The sequence below is a fragment of the Carlito syrichta genome, unplaced genomic scaffold (genome assembly GCF_000164805.1).
Source record: "Carlito syrichta isolate Samal-C Ts95f unplaced genomic scaffold, Tarsius_syrichta-2.0.1 Scaffold302779, whole genome shotgun sequence".
Taxonomy (NCBI): Eukaryota; Metazoa; Chordata; class Mammalia; order Primates; family Tarsiidae; genus Carlito; species Carlito syrichta.
Genome location: NW_007246875.1, coordinates 148934 through 174713, shown reverse-complemented (window position 1 = coordinate 174713; position 25780 = coordinate 148934). Strand labels below are relative to the sequence as shown.

The following is a 25780-nucleotide window of genomic DNA, read 5'->3' as shown; positions in this document are numbered from 1 at the left end:
AAGGAAATTACTTTGTTGAGTGGTCATCTTTATTATAGATGACCTCTTTGCCATCATTCTTTGCTAATAATGATTCCCAATACATCAGTAGGTTGTACGCCACTGAAAGTGTCCTTCAGAAGATCTTAAAGAACAGAAAACAAATTGTGTGTAACACAGCCAGCCTCGCGAGACTTCCCTCTGAGTTGGAATGATAATGACAGAATCCCGGGAAGTTATAGACTTAGACCCTCCAGCTGAGACTTCACAGGAGCAAGAAGACCTTCTGATAGTGAAGGTGGAAGAAGAAGACTGCACCTGGATGCAGGAGTACAATCCACCAACGTTTGAGACTTTTTACCAGCGCTTCAGGCATTTCCAGTATCATGAGGCATCAGGACCCCGGGAGGCCCTCAGCCAGCTCAGGGTGCTCTGCTGTGAGTGGCTGAGGCCCGAGCTGCACACCAAGGAGCAGATCCTGGAACTGCTGGTGCTGGAGCAGTTCTTGACCATCCTGCCTGAAGAGTTCCAGGCCTGGGTGAGAGAGCATCACCCTGAAAGTGGAGAGGAGGCAGTGGCTGTGATAGAAAATATACAGCGAGAACTTGAGGAACGCAGACAACAGGTGAGTCAAAGAGGAGCGTAAGAGCAATGAGGAAGGAGAGGAAAGAGTCAAGAAGCTGCTGAGCAGGGGTGAGATTCTTAGCCCTCTGGTGCTTCATTCATATTCTTTTGTTCTCCCGGGATTAGGTACACTGTGGAGATTTTCTCCACTCCAGCAAAGAGAAGCAGTATCCAGTCTGTTAACTTCTAGAAGACAATCTACTCTTTTACATATTTAAAAACTTGCTGTATTTATTTTTGAATGACATGATAAAATCCAAAAAGTTATATAAGATTGTTTTTTGAAAAATAAGTTTTTCTTCCACCCTTAATTTCCCAACGTCCTAGTTCTTTCTGGAGGCAATCACTGTTATATGGTACTTAAATATTCTTACAGAGACATACTGTATTCTGGACACATAAGCTTATAACATGCTTTAGAAAAACATGAACTTTTAAAAAGTACATCTGCCTCTTTTTTCTCATATCTTGGCTTGTTCCATATCAGTGCAACTAGAGCTGCCTTACTCTTTGAAACTGCTTATATTAATTTCCAGTGAAGGAGTTTGAGTTGTGCCTTTTAAGTTGTCCCTTTGTTTTTTATTTTTGTTTTTTATTTTTTTGAGTCATTCTCACTCTGTTGCCCTGACTGGAGTGCAGTGGCACAATTCTGACTCACTGCAACCTCGACCTCCTGGACTCAGGTGATCCTTCTGCTTAATTCTCTGAGTAGCTGGGACTAGAGTTATTTGCTACCATGTCCAGTTAATCTTCTGGTTTTTTTTGTAGAGACAAAGTTCTGCTGTGTTGCCCAGGCTCGTCAAACTCCTGGGCTCAAGCAATCTTCCCGCCTCAGTCTCCCAAAGTTCTGGGACTACAGGTGTGCACAACCACGCATGACTAGTTATTTATTTCTTAAATTTTTTGTAGAGACAAGGTCTTGCTATGTTGCCCAGGTCTCAAACTCCTGGCCTCAAGCAGTCCTCTGGTCTTAGCCTCCCAAAGTGCTGGGATTATAGGTGTGTGCCACTGTGCCTGGCCAAAGTTGTTCCTTTAGATTGTTTCCAAATTTTTACTATAACAAACTATGCTGCAGTGAATCCCCATATAATTAATTGTAGAATGAATGCTTAGAACTCAGATTTTAAAAAAAATTTTTAATTTTCAAGATGTGGGGTACAATTCAGGGTTAGGTATACAAATGTTCATTATGCAGGTACCCTTGCTGATGAGGTGTGCCCCCCCTCCCTTGGCAGTTTCCCACTACTGCCAATCTGTTTCTTAAAGTATTATGATAATTGTTCAAGGTCTGCTTATGGAGAACATATGGTACTCTGTTCTTTGTTTCTGTGATAGATCATTGAGTATGATAGATTCTAAATCCATCCAAGTTGCTTCGAAGTCCATATGCTTGTCCTTTATGGCTACATAATGTTCCATTATGTAAATATACTACTTTTTTTATCCAGTCCAGTTTTGATGGGCAGCACGGTTGATTTCATGTTTTTGCTATTGTGAATAGTGCTGCAATAAACATGCGTGTGCAGGTATCTTTTTTGTAAAATGATTTGAGTTCCTCTGGGTATATTCCCAATAGGGGAATTGCTGGGTCATATAGAACTCATATTGTTGACTCATAAGTACATTTGTAGTTTTGATAGCTGTTGACAGATTATACCAATTTAGATTTTTACCAGCAATGTTTAGAGATTATACCAATTTAAACAGCAATGTTTAAATTTAAACAGCAATGTTTAGAGATTATACCAATTTAGATTTTTACCAGCAATGTTTGAAAAAATGTTTTTGGCCACAGTCTGATAGCTAATGTTATCAAACTTTGTGATTATTGCCAATGCAAAAGATGCAGTATTCCATTTCTGTGCAGTTTTCATTTTTAATATTTATTTATTTAGTAGAGACGAGGTCTCCCTATGTTGCCCAGGCTGGTCTCGAACTCCTGGGCTCAAGTGATCCTCTTGCCTTGTCTTCCCGAAGTGATGGGATTAGAGGCAGCAGCCACTGTGCCAGGCCTGTGCAATTGTCATTGGAATTCCTTCCTTCCTCCCTCCCTCCCTCCTTCTGTCTGTTGCCCAGGCTGGAATACAATGGCAGACTCGACCTGCTGGGCTCAGGCGATCCTTCTGCCTCAGCCTTCCAAGTAGCTGAAACTGCAGGTGTGTGCCACCATGCCCAACTAATTTTTTGATTTATTGTAGAGATGAGGTCTCAGCAAGTTACCCAGGCTGGTCTTGAACCCCTGGGCTCAGGCAGTCCTCTCACCTTTGCCTCCCAAAGTGCTGGGATTACAGGTTTGAGCCACTGTGCCTGGCTTAGAATTTTTTGTTTGACAAGAGTACATATTAAGGGCCATAGGTTTTATACTCTTTGTGTGTGTGTGTGTGTGTGTGTGAATTATCTGTTTATATTCCTTACCTGTATTTGTTACTTGTAAGAAACGATAAGCATTGTGTCTGTTAGATGAGTTGCAAGGGTTATTTTTCCAGTTTGATGTTTTTGTTTATTTATGAAGATTTTTGTTTTGCAGGTTTTTAAATTTTTATACAGTCAGTTTAACTATTTTATTTTATAGTTTCTGGGTTTCATTCCATACTTAAAAAGTTCTTCTTCACTATAATATTATAAAAAAATGTTTTTTAATAGTTTCCTTCTCTGCTGTTTTCTTATACTTTTAAATGATTGTTCTATCTGGAATTTTATGTTGGTATAGGGTGTCTGATGTGGTTTGCAACTTAATTTTTTCCCCATGCCTATCCTGTTGCCCTGGTAACTTCTATAGCAATCTTTTTTATTCTCTCTGATTAAAATGTTACCTGTGTCACATACCAAATTTCTACATGTATTTGGGTCCATTTCCAGTCTTTCTATTCTGTTTGATCTTATCTGTTCATGTAACACTTTCTCTCTCTCTCTCTCTCTCTCTTTTTTCTTTAAGACAGGGTCTTACCCTTTTACCTAGGCTAGAGTGTTCACTGCTAGAGTGTTCACTACAACTTTGAACTCCTGGGCTCAAGTGATCCTCTCACCTCAGCCTTCCAATGTCACATATCAAATTTCTATATGTATTTGGGTCCATTTCCAGTCTTTCTATTCTGTTTGATTGATCTTATCTGTTTATGTAACACTTTCTCTCTCTCTCTCGCTCTCTTTTTTTTTTCTTTAAGACAGGGTCTTACCCTTTTACCTAGGCTAGAGTGTTCACTGCTAGAGTGTTCACTACAGCTTTGAACTCCTGGGCTCAAGTGATCCTCTCACCTCAGCCTTCCAAGTGGGACTACAGGCGTGTACCACCACACCTAATTTTTTATTCTTTGTAGAAACGGGGATCTCACTATGTTGTCCGGGCTTGGCTTGAACTCCTGTCCTCAAGTGATCCTCCTGCCTTGGCCTCCCAAAGTGCTGGGATTCCAGGTGTGAGCTGCCATGTCTGGCCATGTATCACTGTTGTACTTATTTGAGCTTCACAAAATGTTTTAGTATCTGGCAGGGCTACTCTTACTTCTCCAAGTATTTTTTTTCCAGTATTTTCTCTCCTCCCTGCTAACTTTAGAGTTACTGATTTGGTTTCTACCATCCCCAAATTTTTTTTGATACTATCGTTGGGATTGCATTAACTTACATATTTAAGGAGGATCGATAGCTGTATGTTGCTGTCTTCTCACTCTTTCCTATACTCATTTATAACCCGACCTCCTACCTTCCTCTTGCTGCGAGATTCATGCTTTTCTAAGCTTCAATTTCTTGTTTTATAGCAAAGAAACAAAATCATGGGATCATGGGTTTACACGAGTTCAAAACTAGTTAGAGAATTTCTGTCATCATTTAGAGCCATTGCATTTAAGAATAAGGTACTAGTCTCATTGTTCTTATCCCTGATAAAGGATATTGCAGCATTGCAGAACTCAGGTCCTTGGGCTGGCTTAAGCTCACTCCAGCCTGCAGGTAGCAGCAGAGGGAGTGGCCACTGCCCCATGGCCAGACCCTGCAGCTGTCTTGCAAGATTGTTCCACACATGGGAATGTTTGAACCTTTCTATTGCTCAGTCAGGTTATAGAGTAAAGGCTTATGGTGACATCCATTTATTCCTTTAACCTAATTTGGAACACTAATGGACAAACTTTCCCTACTGTTTTACAGATATAAAGATCCAAAAGCATAATTTAAAACCCAGAGGATAATGAGCATTTGTATACTTAACCCTGAATTGTATCCCCCATCTTTAAAATAAAATTAAAAAAACAAACAAACCCAGAAAACCAAGGGATAGGCTGGATGCAGTGGCTCATGACTGTAATCCCAGGACTTTGGGAGGCTGAGGCAAAGGATTGCTTGAGCCTAGGAGATTGAGACCAGCCTGGGCAACATAGGAGACTGTGTCTCTACAAAAATAAAATTAGGCGTGGTGGTGTGTGCCTGTACTTAGCTAATAGGGAGGCTGAGATGGGAGAATCACCTGAGCCTAGGAAGTTGAGGCTGCAGTGAGCTGTAATCGTTTCACTATGCTCCGACCTGGGCAACAGAGTGAGACCCTGACTTAAAAAAAAAACCCAAGAACAACAACAACAACAACAACAACACACACACACACACACACACACACACACGATTTTTAAAATAGAGAATTTACAGCAGATATTACACATTTACCTCTGTCATTGTGACAGGCAGTCCATCTTTGGAAAGAACACAGACAAGTCACTTCTTGATGGCAGGAAAGATTTCAGGTCCCTAGAGAAGATTTTCCTGAGGGCCTCACTTTGTTTGCCTTTCCCCTTCCCTTCCTTCTGGTAGCCCCACGTTGTTCCTCGACTTTATCTCCAAGCTATTTTGTTTCTGGCAAGTGTTTTCTCATGTTCTAACTTTAATCCTTCTTAGTTCCTTTGTCCTCATCTCAGGGGACCTCAAGGGTTGCTTTGGTTCTTTGATGCCTGACTGCCCTTTGACATACTTGGAATCATCTTAACTCTTGTTCTGAGCAAGGACACACAAACTTCCACTGAGTGGCATTTGCCATAACTATTTTGCAGCTGCCTCTTAATGCATCAAATTTTACCCATATTAGGACAGTTAACATTTAAAGTGCTTTGAAACCTAAGGGAAGGGAAGGGAGACAACAACATGATTGTTTCCAGCCTCCAACTTTGAGCCTGTGAGTGTCCTTTGCAATGAGATGAGTTTTCTGGAGACGGCAGACTGTTGGATTGTGCTTCTTTGTCCAGTTGGCCACTCTGTGTTTCTTCAGTGGCACATTTAGTCCATTCACATCTTAGGAAGTTGCTTTATTACTTTTGTATTTATATATGTGTGCATTTTTATTTTTTGTGAGTGCTCTATATGCTCTGTTAACTCTGCTTGCCTGTACTTTTGTGATGGGTATCACCTTTTTTTTTTTTTTCTTTTTCTGTGATCCAGATGCTTGGATGTCTGGGAATGATTTTGGTCTTCCATCACTGATAAAGCTTAGCTTGATAGGGTTGGAAATTTCTGGCTGGAATTGCTTATCTTTAAGAATGTTAAAAGTTGGACTCCAGTCCCTTCTGGCTTGTGGTGTTTCTGCAGATAAGTCTGGAACAGTTCTGATAGGTCTTCCCTTGTAGGTAGTTTGACCTATCTCTCTCACTGCCTTTAGGATTTTTTCTTTCATGCTTGTTTTGTAGAGGCTGATTACTATATGCATTGGGGATGGTCTTTTCATATGATACTTTGCATGGGTTCTCTGAATCTCTTGTTCTTGGATTGTCACCTCTCTGGCAAGATGTGGGGAGTTTTTTTGAATGACCTCATGTAATGTTTGTTCCATGGTGTTTTCCCTTTCTGCTTCAGGGATACCAATCAGGTGTAGATTTGGCTTCTTAAGTCCCCCGTCTCTTGCAGGTTTTGCTCCTTATTTTTGAGCTTTTTTTCCCTATTTTTTGACAGACTAGGTTAATTCCATATCTTGGTCTTCAAGCTCTGAGAGTCTTCCCTCTGCCCGGTTGATTCTGCTTCTTATGCTTGTTACTATGTTCTTAATTTTCAGGATGAAATTTTTCATTCATTATTTCTGAGTGGCCTTTTTTTTTTTTTTTTTTTTTGAAATTGACCTAATCCGTTTTTACTTCCTATACAGCTTCAGTGAGTTTTGCTTCTAGTTTCTCTTGGTCCCTGTTCATTTTGCCATCCAGTCTCTGATTTATTGATTGATTGATTGATTGAGTTGGAGTCTCACTCTGTCATCCAGGCTGGAGTACAGTGGCATGCTCATGGCCACTGCAGCCTCGACCTGCGGGGCTCAGGTGATCCTTCTGCCTCAGCCTTCCAAGTAGCTGGAACTACATGTGTGTGCTGCCACGCTCAGCTTATTTTTTGATTTATTGTAGAGATGAGTTCTCATCAAGCTGTTCAGGCTGGTCTCAAACCCCTAAGCTCAGGCAGTCCTCTCACCTTGACCTCCCAAGGTGCTGGGATTACAGGTTTGAGCCACTGCGCCTGGCCCAATCTCTGATTTCTGTGGCTGTTATCCAGGCAGGTCATTCTGGGGTGTTTCTGTTGTTTGTGCCCTCATAGCTGCTTTTTTGGGCATTGTCTCTTTAGGACTCTGAGGGCTGCCTGTGTTTTTTTGTTGATATTTTACCTCATTTGTGACAGGCCTCTCTATAGTTTCTCTTTTGGTTTGATGATGCGATGCTGTTCAGGTACCCTCTGTTTTAAGGGACTTTTTGTTGTTCAGTATGTCACTCAGTGAGTGAGAAGGGCATTCACATCTGCTCCTTGCTCTACCTTGTGGCAGGTTTCTGTCACTGCAGAATTTCTCTCTCACTGCTAAGCTAGTTAGACTGGCTTTTAGCCCCCACAGCTAGCACTCTGCAGGGGGATGGGTCTCCTATCTGCATTCTGCAGAGGACAGCCTAGGAACCTTTCCACTGAGAGAGCCCTTGGGTGTCTTTTGTATTGCTCTCTTCCTGTTCAAGTCTGCACTCTGCTTTTGGAATAAAGTGAGCTCTCTGTCATGGAGATGGGGGTGGGCTTTGCCCTGCCAGGACACAGAGCTTGGAGGGGGTTCTTCCTGATCTGGCTGGGGAGATGGCCACCAACTGCTGGTGCAGATTAGCTGGGTTCACTCTGCAGATGGGCACTCCCTGCCTATGAGCCACCAGCCTAGCGGAAGCCGTCCTCACAGGAGCTGACCCAGCGCAAATCTTTCTCCTGTTCCACTTTTGCGGCAGTTGCCTGCTGCTATGCCGTACCCAGGACTTCTCTGGCATGGGACGACCGGTGCACAGCTGGGAGGGGGTGAACTGTTCCAAAGTATCTTTGCCTCACTTAACCACTTTTGTCTTCTGGGCAAGGCTTCAGTTCTTGTGCCATCCTGGCCCACAATAGAGAATTGGGCGCTCAGATTCCCCTGTCCGCTGTCGTTTCTGGTTTCTGTATGTTCAAAGAGAACTTTACTGGGTGCAGTGTGTTTCACCTGCCCCAAAGTGTTTGAGGTGTTTCTGTCTACCAGCATCGCGGTCCCTATTCTTTGCCTTGCTCAGCAGGAGAGGTATTGGTCTGCTGCTCCATGGTGGCCATCTTGGAATTCCTCCTTGAAGTTGTTTTCTAATGTTCTCTGTGCCTGGGTCACTTTTACTTGTCTGTAAAATTATAGTTTTTAATTATGTATTTATTTATGTGTTGATATATTTAATGAAAGTCTTCAACTAGAAGTCAATCATGTTTATTACACTATATTATCAGTGCCTGGCTCATTGTAGACTGACATTAAATGCTTGGCAAGGGAATGAATGAAATTCCATTGTGACTAGTGGATTATTTCATGGACTGTGTAACTGTGCTGATTATGGTTGTGGTTGTTAGATTGTCGCGTGTCCTGATGGGCTTCCTCAGAAGATGGTACCCCCTGGAGCAGCAGTGCAGGAATCCTTCAGTCACCAGCCTCCATCCGTGGACACCCAACCTGAGCAAGAGTCACAGAAGCCTCATCTCCTGGATGAAAATGGTGAGGTTCGGGAATTCAGTAGGACACACGTGGCTAGAGAGTGGTCACCCTGGCCATGTGGCAGGTGCCATCTGCAAGAGACATACTGTAAGCTGGGCAGCCTCTCGGCAACCTACAGGATCTGAAGGTTGGGAAGAGCTAGGAACCTGGAGCTGAGTCCATGATGTTGATAGAAACAGTCCCTGTCAGCTGATAGAAATGGCTAGAACTGTACCACAGTTTAATTTTAAAGCTGTAATGCAGATGATGACAGCTCCAAGTATGGGACTGTTAAGAGATCTAGAAACATTTTTTACAAAAGTGTCACAATCATCTTGCAACAGTTTTTCACCCCTCTCTCATAAATTTTGTTGCTTTAATGCTTATATAAAAAAGGTCTCCAGTTCCTAATTGCATTCATTTCTGCATGCTCATTCACCTTGAAATCTTATTTGAAATAGTTTTTCTTTTTTAAAAGAAAGCAGGATTTATTGAGAGGACAGAGAAGCTCCTGCGGTGGGAGGGGATCTGAGGGGTGCCCTGAAATAGTTTTTCACAATGACCTTTAGAACATCTGTTCTGTTCCCCTCCCTTCCCCTCTCAATCCTATTAACCTTCCTAAGATATATTAAGGAAGAAAAATGAACAGCTGAGTATCATATTATGATTATATATTCACAAGTCCGTAAACCCTAATCTGAAACCTTTGGTGTCAGATATATTTTAGAATTCAGAATTTTGTAGATTTAGTGAGGCGATATGATTTATTTACTCATATTACACTAGTAGCAGGATTTGGGTTAGCACCCATAATCACACACATTAATATTTCTGCAGGTCGGGCTTAGTGGCTCAGCCTGTAATCCCAGCACTTTGGGAGACCAAGGCGAGTGGGATTGCCTGAGCCCATGGGTTCGAGACCAGCCTGGGCAACTTGACAAAACCTGGTCTCTACAATAAATCAAAAATTATTCAGGCATGGTAGTGTGCAGCTGTAGTTCCAGCTACTTGGAAGGTCAAGGTGGAAAGATTGCCAGAGCCCAGCAGGTCAATGCTGGGGTGGCTATGAGTGTGCCATTGCACTCCAGCCTGGGCCACAGAGTGAGACTCCAAATAAAAAAATAAAAATAAATTCTGCTGTGAAATGTATGCTTGTTTACACTAAGTGGATTAAATAAAGACTTTAAATAGCTTCGCATCAGTTCATGTCAGGTTTTGCTGTCAAATTAGTTCATTGCCTAGCTTAATGGGGGAAAAAAACTTGGTATTTAGAGCTTTTGGGTTTCAGAATTGTCTGTTTTTGAACTTTCTTCAAGGCTCTCTTCAGTGGTCAGGTCTTTCCCTTGACATGCCCCACGGTCCTAATGTTTTCCAACTTTTCACTTTGGTAAAAATAACAGCAGCAGCAGCAGCTATGAATGAACATAGTGGGTGCTATGTGCCAAACCGTTCTTAGTATTTTCCTTTTGTGACCTAATTTAACCCTTAATGTACCAGGAAAAATAGTTCTTACTGTTTACCACGTGAGGCCAGTGGATCCTTTTTATTATTTTGTATTTTTAAGTCATTTAATCAATAATTTACAGAAGAATCAAAGGATAGTGAAAAACTGCTTTTTAAGAAATGTTAATATATCAGGTACATTTTGACTTGCGAACGTCATAAAAGATGAAAATTAGTCACATAGTACTGTCTCTTTAGCAAAATGGGATGGTCCAGGATCTTGTTGTGCAATACCATGTGAAGGCCATTCTTGTGAATGGCTCACTGGATGAGAATGCCATAATTCCTTTTTGAACTTAGAAATATATTGACCATCATTGATTCTTAAGTTTGATAAAATTTATTTAGGATGTTATCATCTGAAGATTCATTCTAACATCTCCCTTATACTTTCAGTTTCATTATTATCATTATTTTATTATTATTTTTTGAGTCGAGGTCTCATTCTGTCACCCAGGCTGGAGTACAGTGGCACAATCATGGCTCACCATAGCCTTGACCTCCTTGGCTCAGGCTATCGTCCCACCTCAGCCTCCTAGGTAGCTGGGACTATAGGCACACACCACCATGCTGGCTACTTTTTTTATTTTTTGTAGAGAAAAGGTCTCATTATATTGCCTGCTGGTCTCAAACTCCTGGGCTCAAGTGATCCTCCCGCCACCTAAAGTGCTGGGATTATGGGCATGAGCCACTGTGCCTGGCCATCATTATCATTATCATTAGAGAGTGCTGCTATCTATCTTTCAATGTCATAGATTAGGTAGTAATAGTCAGTGTCATCCTCTGCAGATTTTCTTCTCTTCACCCAAATGGGCGGCAATTGAAAAATTTGGAATTCTCAACTATGTTCAGTGAAAGCTAAACACAGGTGTCCACAGTCTTCTCTTCTACCTTCTCAAATAATGTAGTGTTTTAGAATAGTGAAGAATGATGATTTATTTTACTATTTCATGATCCTAAATATTTCCTTTATGCTCCCCTTCTTATTATTTTAGTCTTTTGTGGCATTTTGAGGAATAATTAATAAATAATGATTGGTAATCGTGAAATAATTCTTAGGATGAAGAAATACAAGAATGTTTCAAGATATAAGAAAAACAAGATCACACAGAAACTGTATCTCAGATTTGTAGAAGTATTCAATGGATTCATATGAAAATTACAAGATATAATAAGTTTTATTCTATTTATAAAATAATTTTTTTTTGATCTTCAGAAGACTCTAATGATAATAAAAGCTGTATAATACTACTCTTAAAAATATTTGAAACTGCTTAGAAAAGAAAATAAGAAACTAAGATTGTATCCAGCATTCTTTGTTGGTATACCAACAGTTAATCCTTACAGTAATTCAGAATAGGTTTTATTGTTATCCTGGTATTAAATGAGGTTTGTTCAAGGTCACAAAGCCATGAAGTAACAGAGCAGGGGTTTTAACCCAGGCGTTCTGAATCTAAATTAGTACTTCTACCTGATTCTGAGCCACCTCACCTTTGCTTTCCCACCAAGTTCTCCCACAGACTTCCATCCTCCTTGGATCACTTATGTTTCTTCTACTTTCAGAGTCCCATTGGATCATGCTCTCTTTTTTTTCTGTTTCTAGGTGCTTCTTGTCTTCTCTGCCCTGTTAACCAAACCCCTTTGCCAAGTCCTATTTTGATTCTTTAGCTGCTTCTGGTTTCAGATCCCTTCTCTGTTTTTGACTCTCTTCTCTAACCATTATCCTTTCCTTTTTGTGTCATCGTCCCTTATTTCTTAAGTCATTGGGAATCAGCAAGTCACATAGGAACATAGATTTCCATGATTGAGGAAACCATAGCAAGGTCTAAACTTGGGTTAAAGGTTAATCCTGGCTGGGCACAGTGGCTCAGCCTATAATCCCAGCACTTTGGGAGGCTGAAGAGAGAGGATTGCCTGAGCTCGGGGGGTTTGAGACCAGCCTGGGCAACTTGGTGAGACCTGGGCTTAGGCGATCCTTCTGCCTCAGGTGATTTTATTGTAGAGACAATAAAATCACCAAAAAATCACCAACAAAATTAACCAGGTATGGTGGTGTGCATCTATAGTTTCAGCTACTTGGAAGGCTGAGGCGGAAGGATCGCCTAAGACCAGAAGGTCGAGGTTGTGGTGGCGGTGAGTGTGCCCCATTGTACTCCAGCCAGAGTGACAGAGTGAGACTCCAACTCAAAAAAATAAAAAATTAAAGGTTAACCCTAGGTAGGTCTGTGCAAGCCATTGTACACATGGAGAGTGAGATTCAGATATGCCATGAATCTTAACCAAAGAACAAGAGAGGTGACAGCAGAGGGTCAGATGATCCCAGCTTCCAGAGATGAGACCCTCCAGGCATTGCATGTGCATTTCCCATTGCAGGGGAAGCACCCATCTCCCTCACCCCCTCTCTACTGCCCAGAGTCACTGAGGAAAGGCTTTTCTGTTGCTTCCACCTTCCCCATCTCCACTCTGTGGGTGCTCCTGCCTCTGTGTTCCAGCAGATACTTGGGTGAACTTCAGCAACAGTACTCTCCACACTGTGTTGTAGTAAGGCTTACATGTTTGCCCTTCCCATTAGACAGTAGTTTTCGAAGGCAAGAAGTGTTTTGTTTGCCTATTCCTATAACATACAGAGTAGGCTCAACACACACTTATTTTCCCCAGTAGATATTTATTTATTTTACTTTTTTATTTTAAAGATGTCAGGGTTAGGTATGCAGATGTTCATTATGCAGGTACCCTTGTAAATGAGGTGTGTCCCCCACCCCCCGGCAGTTTCCCGCTACTGCCAATCCCACTCCCAAACACACACTTTTTATTTTTATTTCAGTAGCTTTGGGGGGGTACAGATAATTTTTGGTTCCATGGTTGCATTGTATAGTGGTAAGGAAGTCTGGGCTTTAAGTGCATACCTCCCCACCCTGGCACATTGTACCTGATAAGTGATTTTTTTGGTTTCTCCACCCCTCCCCCCACTTCTGAGTCTCCAATGTCCATTATATCATTCTTTCTGCCTCTGCAGACCCTTAGTTTAGCTCCCACTTGCAAGTGAGAACATGGTGTTTGGTTTTCTGCTCTTGAGTTAGTTTATTCAGGGTAATGTTCTTCAATTCCATCCAAGTTGCTGCAAAAGACATTATTTCATTCTTTTCGATAGCTGAAGAAGAGTATTCCACAGTTTCATGATCCACTGATCAGTGAATGGGCATTTAGGTTTATTCTATATCTTAGCAATTGTGAATTGTTATTACACACTTCTTGACTGAATAGAAGCTAACTGTGGAAATTCTTGAAGGATTTCTGAGACCTTGCTAATCCAAGTGTGGTCCAAGGAGCAACAGCACTGGCACTCTGGGAGCTTGTTAGAAGTATAACAGCATATCAGACCTCACCCCGTACCTCCTGAGTCAGAATCTGCATGTACCAAAGTCCCTAGGTGATGTGTTTGAACATTAAAATTCTAGAAGCCCTGGGCTATAAGGAATGCTTTAGCCCCATGGAAGATGTGGGACTTTGGTTGTTCTTTGGGATGATAGATTTGACCTTCCTGGCAGAGCAGGAGGCATTCTTTATTGGGGATTGGCAACAGTGATTAGCCTGACCAAAGTAGAGAGTCTGGTTTTTTGGAGGAAGGTGGAATAATAGGGTAAGTGTGGAAGGATCTAGAAATTAGAGGATCTTGAGAGCCAGGCAGAAGAATTTTGCCTTAGTGCACCAGGGGTCATAGTAGATTCCTAAGCAAAAAAGGAACATGATGGCAGCAAGAATCAGGCAAAATATTCTCACTTAAACCTCTTTTTCTCCTCCCTCAGCCCTTCCTGTTCTCCAAGTTCCTTCCCTTCCCCTGAAGGACAGCCAGGAGCTGACAACTTCACTTCTCTCAACTGGGTCCCAGGTGAGCTGGCGCCCCTTTGCCCTTAGTGAGGACTCACCTGAACCTTTATCAGGAGTTTGTTTCCTTAACCAGTTACCAGGCCCACCTTGAGTTGGTACCTTCATTCTCTTGTGTCTTTTTCCCATGTGCCCAGTACTTCCTTATCCTCTTTGAGACACAGCCCTTTCCCTGTTTCCTTCCTTAATATTCCCAGTTCTTTCCCTCACTCCAAATTTGAACATAGGGAATAGGAATTTAGTGGAGATCTCCTGTTTCAGAAGTTGGTGAAAATTGAAGAGGTGGCTGATGTGGCTGTATCCTTCATCCTGGAGGAGTGGGGACATTTGGACCAGTCCCAGAAGTCCCTTTATAGGGATGACAGGAAGGAGAATTATGGGAGTATTACTTCCATGGGTAAGAATTATTTCATCTGCATTGATTAGGAGATCTTTTTTGTCTTTTTAAAAATTAGGACATCTTTATTTTGTTATCTTATAAAGAAACATATCTAGCACATCCTATAAAAGCATCTATATTTTAATTGCCATTACTTTGCTTACTTTTTTGTGAAAGAATAAATCAACCTTCTCTTTTTCTTATTCAGCTTATTCTGATTATTTTCATGTTAATAAGGGTATGATTCAACATTGATGGTACTTAGGGGGATTAGTTTTTGCCATCCAGCAAATACTAACTTTTTACTGCTTTAAAATAAAAGATGAGCTTATAACAGGTTTGGGTTTTAACAAATGTTTGGTAGTTATTGTATTCTTTAATAAAGTAGATGGTTCTTAACAGAATAATTCTAATTCATGAAAACATCTCAGACTATGCTGAATAACTACGTATTATAGTTATTACAATATCTCAGTAACATTGATTCTTTTTTAAATTTCTCCTAATGCATGGATGGCTAGTTGTCCACTCCATTACCATTCTTAGATTATTTATACTTATTTTATGATGTTTGCCTTGGCACCTACATTTACATATCATACTACTTCTTGAATTTTGTGGCCCTGTTTCTGACTAAGTTTTCCTGAAAGCTAATGTTCAACTCTGCTATCTGGAGCAATTGTAAAAATCTGAAAAATCTTAGTTTCTTTTTAACAAATTCTTTTAGGAGAACCACTGTATATCAGGCACTCTGGTGGACTTCAGATACAATACATACACAATGCCAAATTTCTCTTAAAAAGCATTAAAAAGCTAGTTTACATTGCCTAAGTTCATGCACAGGCTTTTAATTAAAGGTATCGAGGTGACTTCTACTTTTTAAAATTTGCCATTTCTTATTACTGTTGCTATTTATTCCCTTTGCTTGCTATATTTGTTGTTGTTATTATTATTATTATTATTATTTTGAGTTGGAGTCACACTCTGTCGCCCAGGCTGGAGTGCTGTGTCACACTCAAGGCCACCTCAGCGTTGACCTGCTGGGCTGTGGCGATCCTTCCGCCTCAGCCTTCCAAGCAGCCGAACTACAGGTGCGCGCTACCATGCCCAGCTAAGTTTTGATTTATTGTAGAGACGAGGTCTCGCCAGGTTGCCTGGACTGGTCTCAAACTTGGGGGCTCAGGCAGTCCACTCGCCTCGGCCTCGCAAAATGCAAGGATTATAGGCTGAGCCACCGAGTTTGGCCTGCTTGCTATATTTGTTTTTTTTGTTTTTGAGTTGGAGTCTCACTCTGTCGCCCAGATTGGAGTGCAGTGGCCGCTCCCGGTCACCGCAGCCTCGCCCTGCAGGGCTCTGGCAATCCTTCCGCCTCAGCCTTCCAGGTAGCCGGAATTACAAGCGTGTGCTACCACGCCTGGCTAATTTTTTTGATTTATTATACAGATGAGATCTCACCAAGTTGGCCAGGCGGGTCTCGAACCCGCGAGCTCAGGCAATCCACTCACTTTGGCCTCCCAAAGCACAGGATTACAGGCTGAGCCACCGAGCCCGGCTGCTTGCTATATTTGTAATGCCTCTGTTCATTAATCCATTGGAATCTTAGTGGTAGTCTTTTATCCCAATGAATTACTTATGCAAATATTTTTTCATTCTCTTCTTAAATATTTTTTAAAATATTTTTTTGAGTTGGGGTCTCACTGTGTCACTCAGGCTGGTGTGCAGTGGCACAATCACAGCTCACTGCAGCCTCAATCCTGGACCCAAGTGATCCTTCTGCCCCAGCTTCCTGAGTAGCTGGAACTACAAGCACACATAACCATGCCCAGCTAATTTTTTTTTCCATTTATTTTTGTAGGGAAGTGGTCTCGCTATATTGCCCAGGCTGGTCTCAAACTCTGGGGCTCAAGCAATCCTCTCACCTCGTCCTCTCAAAGTGCTGGGCATTGTAGGCATGAACCACTGCACCCGGCCTCTTCTTTTTTTTGAGTCAGAGTCTTACTCTGTTGCCCAGACTGGAGTATAGTTAATTTCCAAAAGCTTATTTGTTTAATTTGAGTCTTTTGGTCTTGTTTTATCTTTTTTTCTGTTACTTTATAGGTACTTAATGGGTTTCTGAACTTGAGGTTCTTGACACAGTTTTTTTCTACACCATTCTCCAAGCAGTTAAAAATTCTTTCTTTATAATTTTTTGTCATTATCCTTTCATAACAACATCTTTATTTACAACTTCAGTATACTCTCCTGCCTTTAGAACATGTTTAGTGGTTTCTGCCTCCTTAACTTCTCTTGGAAGGCCACAGGAGATTATTTTCATGACTGTGGATTGCCAATAGCATCACAGAAGGTCAGAATTTTAAAAGGTGTCTATCAGATTTAGAAATGAGATTTTAAAAAATAAGTGAATTAATCTTGGAGGTAGCACTTTCCATGGAGTTCCTGGGGTGGTGGAGAACAAAAGATAGTTCCTTAGAAGATTGCAAAAGAGAGGTATTTGACAAAGCTGTCATAGGTGAACTTTTAAGAACTTTGTCTCAAAAGGGAAAAGAGAGGCCTGATTGCTGAAAGAATACATAGGTTGAGTGTGTGGATTGTTTTTGTATATTCTTTTTTTAATGGGAGAATTTTTAAGCATATGTAAATGCTACTGGAAAAGAACTAGTACAGTTGAGTATGGAGGCAAGGAAGAGCAAATGCCTGTTGCAGGGGAGATCCATGGAAAGCAGGAGGTATGGTGAGAGCCAGGGTACAGGAAGGGGGAAGGGCTGACTTGGCTGGAGAGAGATGTTCCTCCATTGTGGGAAGGTGAAACGAATAGACTGCCAATATGTTTATATCTGTGGTTGGAGGACATTCAAGGAGTGCTTGGCTGGATAGCTTTGTCTCTTATTTCCCTGAAATAAGAGACAAAGTCACCTACTGAGAGTGAGTTAAGTGATGGAGTAGGCAGTGCAGTAAGAGGTTTGAGTGCAGGGGAGAACTTCGGCTTAAAAGAGGTCAGACGTATGTTGTCCAAAAAAACAACGAATAATAGGTTTAAAGTGAAAAGTAAATAAGGCATCTATCCCTGATCCTCAGTCTCCTACTTTTCCTCATAGAGGCAATGACTGTTACCAGATTCTAGATAGTATCTCTAGACATATTCTGCATTTATATAAGTGCTTGGAAAACTGATAGCATACTATCCACACTGCCATCTTTTAATACAGTGTTATGTCTTGAAGATTATGATGGCAATGCTTTGATATAACTTTTGAGAAAAATGAGTGGGGAGAGGCGCCAACCTTAAAAACAGGGACTTGCCAGACAGGGCACCAGTAAGGTTGAAGATCTTGATCTTCCTCCACTGCATTACTGAGCAACAGCAGGCCCAGCATTGAGCAAGGAGGACAGATGTCTGTAGAATACACAGATAAACCAGGGGAATCATCAGAAAGCTTGTCCTGCATACCAAGAAGGGGTGGGGAAGAGGAAAGAAACCAATCTGTAAGTCAACTGATGTAACACCCTGAATAATCATATTCTCTGGAAAAGGACCATTGTTAATAACTCCAAAGAGGTTGCCTTGGGATAATCTAACTTTTTTCAAAATCACCCCTGGAAAAAGAAATTCAGATACTTGTTCGATTTGTTGAATAGAAGAGAATTCTAATAAGAATAAAAATGTGTGGGTTCCAGTAGATGTGAATAAAAGAGAGAAAAAAGATATTGTGGGAGCTGGGAATTACCTGCCTAGTTAAATGGAAAAGAAAAAGGACACTTAACAAGTCTGGGGCTGTGATAGGATTTTTTAAAATGTGTGTGTTTGTTTCTACTGTTAATTTTTCTTTTTTCTTTTTTTTTTTTTTTATAAATAATTAAAATAGCTAGCTGGTAAATTAAAATTATCTTCATGGTATAATGATTATAACTCCTGGCTATGTCAAAAAAGGATAGTGGTAGTAGCTCTCTCAAAGGGTCATTGTAAGGATTAAATTTGCCATAAAATTGTAAGCATTGGCCCAGCTTGGTGGCCCACTCGTGTAATCCCAGAATTTTGGGATACCAAAGTGAGAGGACTGCGTGAGCCCAGGAGTTTAAGACCCGTCTGGGCAACACTGCTTCCGGCCACTGCAGCCTCAACCTGCTGGGCTCCAGCGATCCTTCCACCTCAGCCTTTCGAGTAGCTGGAATTACAGGCACGCGCTACCACGCCCGGCTGATTTTTTTTATTTATTGTAGAGATGAGGTCTGGCCAAGTTGCCCTGGCAGGTCTCAAACCCGCGGGCTCAGGCAATCCACTCACTTCAGCCTCCCAAAGCGTGGGATTACATGCTGAGCCACTGAGCTCGGCTAACTATTAAATATTAACCTAGCTCTTGAAAGCAATAGGTTCTTCTCTGGGTATAGAAAGAATGCCTTTTTTCCTGTAAACTAATTGATACCAAACCAAAATCCTTTGGGGACAGAAAAAACTAGAAAGATCATCTTTCTTCTCTAGGCTATGAACTCACAGGGAGTGGAAGGTGAAAACAGGGTTAGCTCATAACCTGATACCAAAAAATTTTAAGAATATTTAATACTGCATAGGTATTTGCAAACAGGTACTGTATGTAAATACCACACCAAGAAGTTATCCTCTTCATGAAATAGAATGACTGCATTCTCAGTCTCATTCCTTTGAACCATTCTTGCCAGCTTTTCCTTCTGTAACCTGCCTCAGTTTTCTGCCTGAATATTTTTTATTCCATCCCTGTATTGGAAAGTCATTTTATAGAGCCATGTGTTCCTGTGCGTGTTGGTTTCACTTAATTATACCTTGGTTAATTTCTTCATAGTTACTTTCTTCAAATATAGGGAATAGCTAATTTTTTCATTTTCTTTTATTGCAGATTATGCATCCAGGGACAACAACGTGGAGCTCATAGTAAAGCAGATTTCTGATGAAGCCGAATCACAGTGGACAGAATCAGGAAACACTGAAAGGAGTGTTCCCCAGAGTCAAGAGTTTGCTGAAGTCACTGACCTTAAGGGCATGGTACAAAGGTGGCAGGTAAACCCCACTGTGGGGAAATCAAAGCAGAATCCTTCCCAGAAAAGAGATCTTGGCGCTACCACAGACATTAACCGTAAGCAGCAGACAAATGGTGAGAGAGGTCACAGATGTAATGATTGTGGTAAATTTTTCCTTCAAGCCTCGAACTTTATTCAGCATCGGCGCATCCATACTGGAGAAAAACCATTTAAGTGTGGCGAATGTGGAAAGAGCTACAATCAGCGTGTGCACCTCACTCAGCATCAGAGAGTCCACACCGGTGAGAAACCCTACAAATGTCAAGTGTGCGGAAAAGCTTTCCGGGTGAGCTCCCACTTGGTTCAGCACCACAGTGTCCACAGTGGGGAGAGGCCCTATGGATGTAACGAGTGTGGGAAGAACTTCGGTCGGCATTCGCATCTGATTGAACACCTGAAGCGCCACTTCAGAGAGAAATCCCAAAGATGTATGTGTGAGGAGTTCGTAATTGGGGAATAAATGGAGGCAGAAATTGTTTTATTAGCTTAGTGCAACAGGACAGGTGGGTGGTAATACTGGGAGCAGTAGGAAGGGGCAAGGATGATTTCGTTCTTATCTATACTTAAATGAGTTGTCTTGTAGGCAACTCTGTGCCCTCCAAGTTCCTCCTCACAGCTTCCCTTCCCCAGAGATATCTGCTGTCAGCTCTCACCTGTTTCTTCTTCTTCCCTTTCTTGGCTTATCAATTTTAGACATTATCTGTTGATTTTCTGTTCTAATACATGAGGGTTTGGCTCTCTTATGTGCTTTTTTCTCTTTCCCCCTTTTTTCAGTTTAGTTATTTCACTTATTTTAAAATGATAAAATAACAGTACAGGAAGTTTGGAGGAAACAGAAAGGGAGGAAAAAAAATCACCCATAATTCCATCACTCTAACTAATGGAACTATTATTATGTAGTGTGTTTCCTTCTATGCTTTTATAAGCCTATTTTACATAGTTGTACTCATAGAGTACAATAAAATATTAGACATACACAGTTTTCAGTGTTGTTCAGTCCTCCTGTTTGTTATTTTTGACAACCTACCATTGTGCAGTGATATCATAATTTATCTAACTGTTCCTTAGTTGTTGAACTTCTAATTTTTTCTCTTTTGTCCTGATAACTGTGTTTTGCTTATGACTGTTTATGCTTAGGATTATTTCCTTATAATAGTACCAGAAGTGGGATTTGTGGACAAAAGATACCAAACCGCTTTTAAAACAATTGGCCTTATATAAGAGTATTTGCTGGGCACAGTGGCTTATGCCTGTAATCCCAGCACTTTGGGAGGCCAAGGTGGGAGGATCTCTTGAGCCCAGGAGCTTGAGACCAGCCTGGACAACATAGCAAGACCTTGTCTTTACCAAAAAAAAAATAGCCAGGCATGGTGACACATGCCTGGAGTCCCAGTTACTCAGGAGGCTGAGGTGGAAGGAATTGCTTGTACCCAGGAGGTTGAGACTGACTGCTTTTTATTTTTATTTATTTATTTATTTATTTTTTTTGAGTTGGAGTCTCACTCTGTCGCCCAGACTGGAGTGCAGTGGCCGCTCCCGGCCACCACAGCCTCGACCTGCTGGGCTCCGGCGATCCTTCCACTTCAGCCTTCCGAGTAACCGGAATTACAGGCATGCGCTACCACGCCCAGCTGATTTTTTGGTTTATTGTAGAGATGCGGTCTTGCTGCCCAGGTGGGTCTCGAACCCGCAGGCTCAGGCAATCTGCTCACCTCAGCCTCCCAAAGGCACAGGATTACAGGCTGAGCCACTGAGCCCGGCTCTATTTTTATTTTTAATAAGCTATGTGAGTTAAGTGGCAGTGAGCCATGCTCTTGCCATTGCACTCCAGCCTGGGTGACAGAGTGAGACCCTGACTGGAAAAAAAAAAAAAAAAGGAGTATCTGTTTTACTGAATTTTTGCCAGAATTATTAAAAAAAATTTTTAAACAAAATTGAGTAAGCAGAAGAGAGTTCCTTGTATTCATTCTCATTAATTTGGTTATAAATAAGGTTCAGTGATTTTCCTTTTTGCTTATGCATTTTAAAGATCTATTTAGGTGACATTAAACTTATATATGGATGAGATCATTATAAACTGTGCTATCGATTTAAAGGCTCTTTCTAATACTCTTCAGACAACTTTAAGACTGGCCAAAGTATTTTTTTTTTTAATTCTGCCTTTGGTATCCTCAGGCCTAGCACTTGTGATTCACATTAATTAATAGCCATGCTCTGTCTTCTTTTATGGTATAGAAGTTATGAAGCTCATTGTGTCTTAAAAGTTCTGGGTTGAGCTGCGCTATCTGCTCAGCCAGTGTTACCCTTTCTGCTTGGTATATGCCTCTTTTGGGAAATCCATCTGGACTTGAAAAGCAGCTGCTCTAAAATAGTATCTTTTCTGTCTTCCCTGCAGTTGCTCCCATGGCTAGTTTCTTAATTCTCACCTGCCTCCCTTATTTTATTTTGGATCAAAGGAGTAACACTTTATCTGCTCATCCAGCCATATTTATTGAGAGTCTCTAGTGCTATGTACTAGGGATCTGCAGTGGACAGACAGCGATACAGTCCATGCCCTCGTGGGGATGATGATCTGGTGAGAATAGCAGATAGTAAAGGTGATAAGCATTCTGAAAAGAGATGCAGGAAGTACTGTGGGAGGGAAACTGAGGCTAGAGTGTCAGCTAAGGATGAAGAGGGCAGAGATTGCTGTATCAACTGTCCTCTTGACAGTGATTCTTGATGGCTCACTTCTCTTATTTTTCTGGCTCCTAGTCAGATATTTTCCCAACTCTATATCCCCTTTATAATCCTCTGTTCCCATTCTTCCCGTTTTTATCATTTCTTACCATCCAATTGTGTGTTTTCATATTGGAGCAATGAGCCCTTCCACATCTCCTATTTCCCTCCCACTTTAGAATCCTTTTCTCTCCTTGCTATATAATAAAATGTTTTACTTATCCCTATTATTGCCTAGCCTCAGTCATTCTCACCACCCTTCTAAGTAAGCCTCTTTTTTGTCTTGTTCTTTTCACTGGATAAAGACCAAAAGTTTGTCCTTCTGATTCCTGTTGGCATCCAGTACATACAAGCGTCCCCTTCTGTTATCTATTTCATCATAGTTTTACCTGATTATCCTTTTTCCTGACAGTTTATTTTTCTTCTTTAAAAGAACTGATGACATTCACTTTTACTCTTTATTTCTTTAGGCAGTGACAAAAGAAGTAAGAATACAAAATTGAGTGTTAAAAAGAAAATTTCAGAATTTTCAGAAGCAGATGTGGAACTATCTGGAAAAATCCAAAGAAATGTTTCTCAAGTTCAAGATTTTGGAGAAGGCTGTGAACACCAAGGCAAGGTTGATAGAAAGCAGGGAATTCCCATGAAAGAGATATTAGGACAACCCTCATCAAAGAGGATGAATTGCAATGAAGTCACCTATGTCCACAAAAAGGCGTCCACAGGAGAGAGACCACATAAATGTAATGAATGTGGGAAAAGCTTTATTCAGAGTGCACATCTTATTCAACATCAAAGAATACACACTGGGGAGAAACCATTTAGGTGTGATGAATGTGGAAAAAGCTACAACCAACGTGTGCACCTAACTCAGCATCAGCGAGTCCACACTGGTGAAAAACCCTACACCTGTCCTCTATGTGGGAAAGCATTCAGAGTGAGGTCCCATCTTGTTCAGCATCAGAGTGTGCACAGTGGAGAGAGACCCTTTAAGTGTAACGAATGTGGGAAAGGCTTTGGGAGGCGTTCACACCTTGCTGGACATTTGCGACTCCACTCTAGAGAGAAATCCCATCAGTGTCGTGAATGTGGAGAAATCTTTTTTCAATACATTAGCCTAATCGAACATCAAGTGCTCCACATGGGTCAGAAAAATGAAAAAAATGGTATTTGTGAGGAAGCGTATAGTTGGAACTTGACAGTGATTGAAGATAAGAAGATTGAGTTACAAGAGCAGCCTTATAAGTGTGATATATGTGGAAAAGCCTTTAGTTATAGTTCAGACCTTATTCAGCATTACAGAACTCATACTGCAGAGAAAACCTATAAGTGTGATATATGTCGAGAAAATGTTGGCCAGTGTTCCCACAAACAGCATCAAAAAAACTATTCCAGCACAAAATCCCATCAATGTAATGAATGTGGAAGAGGCTTCACTCTGAAATCACATCTTAATCAACATCAGAGAATCCATACTGGTGAGAAACCTTTTCAATGCAAAGAATGTGGAATGAGTTTCAGTTGGAGTTGTAGCCTCTTTAAACATTTGAGAAGCCATGAGAGGACAGATCCCACAAATACTTTAAGTGTATAGGTGGTTCTATTATAGAACAGCTCATACTCAATTTTAGAGGCACCTTCTTGAAGAAAAACTTTACTCCTATAATGAATATAACAACAACTTCAAGTATTTTTCCAACATAGCCATCAAACCTACAGATAGGTTGAAATCCTTCAGTTAGAACTCAGCCTTTAGGAATACTGGAGAATCCACAATACTAGATACCTATTCACTTTCCCCATTAAGAAATGCTTTAGTTAGCATCTTCATGTTTGGAATCTAAATAAAAAGAGAACCTATGGACATGTGGAGAAGGAAAGCCTTCCGATGATGCTTATTCTTCACCTGAAACTCGGAAAACTGACACTAAGAAAAGCCTCATGAATACAGTAGAAATAAGCTTTATTGTAGTTTCTGCCTTGACAGCCTATCTATTCAGGGAAGAGCACAGTGAGAGAAAGAATTCTTCAGCATGATATCCGTTTTGGTACCTCAGCAATGAACCTTTTCTAGAAATGATTATCCCAACCACTAAATACTCCAGTCATTGTTCCTATTTTGAGTATTAACTCCTTTGAAAAGAAATGGACTTAAGGTATCTATATTTTGGCGTAATTGGGGTTCAGAGGCTGGATGGTATGTGTTACTGCTGCCTTATTTAATCTACAACTTCTCCATGAAACACTCTACCTTTTTCCTTTTTGAAAAGCACCAAGGTTAGCTAGTAAAAGGAGGAGTTAAATTTGTAAATTCAGGAGAAACTGTGCTGGTCAGTCACATCTTAAGTTGAAAGGAAAGGGACATTATGGTAACAGAGAAGACAGGCAAAACTGTGGACTGGTTTATCTTATTACCCACAAGAATGAGGGTAGCTAAATCCATAGAAGGAATTGGACCAGGTTTAATTACAAATCTTGGTCCCAGCTGTATTTATCAATTCCCAGGTGCCTGGGAATGGGCTGCCCCTAGAGGGTGGCGGCAGACAATGAGTTTGCATTGCAGCTGGAATTGAAAGTAAACAGTAGTGAGAAGCAGGCAGGTACATGGTCCAGTTAGCCCTGTCCTGTGGGAAGGTCTGGGGTGGGGGCATGGGAAGGTTTAAAGGGTAAAGAAGGTGACACGCATTAGAGGATTCACTTGAGCCTGTTTGCTAGAGAGAGGAGGAGTGCTTCTGGGCACTGCTGAGGCCCTGATTCTGCTGATTTGCCTGGCTTTCAATAAATGCCCAATAAATACCTGCTGATTGTGTGTGTTGTATACTTTCGTGCCTTGTGAAGACCCCTTTACCAAACTGGCACATCCATCCTCAGGTGCTGTGAGTTGTGGCTGCTAAGTGCTCACAGTTCTTCTGCTTTTCCAGGAACTGGAGAATTGCCCTCAGAAGATGAGAGCTGCCTCACCCAAGAGTTATCTCCCCTTCACACCCCCCAGCCAGTGACTGATATGTGGTACAAAAGGCTGGTTCACCTGCTTCAAGGGAGAAAACTCTGGTGCAGTTAATGCTCCAGAACCCATGGGTCAGGCCAGGGGTAGACTTTTTCTGAGCCGACATCTGTGCATGGCTTTCTCTTTTTCTCTATCCTGTTTCATTTCATGAATAAGCCACACCCTCAACAAATCACGAGGCTCTGGAAACCTGTCTCAGGCTCTGTTCTAGAGAACCTGATCTGGGACATTTGGTGCCATGAGTGGTCCTAGGAAGCTGACTGTAAGAGGATTGTGGAGTTGGTTACTCATCGTGAGACAATAAGGATCCCATCACTGATGGTGGATGGAGGCTTGATAGTCCCTGGCATGTGGTACCTGCCCAGTCACTGAGACATTCACTTGTGATGAATCAGGATGTGATAGAGGTGGAAAGGGATGTACTGGCTTGTGTAAGGTTTGGGACAAACAGTAAACTAATATAATTATGGAATTGAGTGGCTTTTACTGAAAGTCACTGACTTCTCAATGAGAGAAAATAACAAGGCAAATAATCCCCAATTTAATGCCAAGTGAGTGTTAGAGGTCTTCCTTGATAGCATTTAAAGAGACCCTCATTTCCTGCAAACAACTGCAGAACTGAAGTTGAGGAATAAGACTTAATTGAGAATGGTGGAATTTCAAAGCCTGAAGTCCC

At 41.3% G+C, this 25780-nt stretch overlaps 1 protein-coding gene across 2 annotated transcripts; it reads left to right on the top strand.

Annotated features, from left to right (window-relative positions):
- ZKSCAN5 (zinc finger with KRAB and SCAN domains 5) lies at positions 1–24899 on the top strand. 2 transcript variants are annotated; one of them, XM_008057130.2, is made up of 6 exons: positions 1–604; positions 8443–8584; positions 13873–13955; positions 14213–14348; positions 19199–19807; positions 22568–24899. In XM_008057130.2, exons 1-6 carry the CDS (start codon positions 191–193, stop codon positions 23689–23691), a joined length of 2508 nt encoding a protein of 835 aa, XP_008055321.1. In that variant the 5' UTR covers positions 1–190; the 3' UTR covers positions 23692–24899. The 2 variants fall into 2 exon arrangements, with proteins under 2 accessions (XP_008055321.1, XP_021567535.1); XM_021711860.1 differs by lacking the exons at positions 13873–13955; positions 14213–14348.
- The last annotated feature ends 881 nt before the right edge of the window (positions 24900–25780 follow it).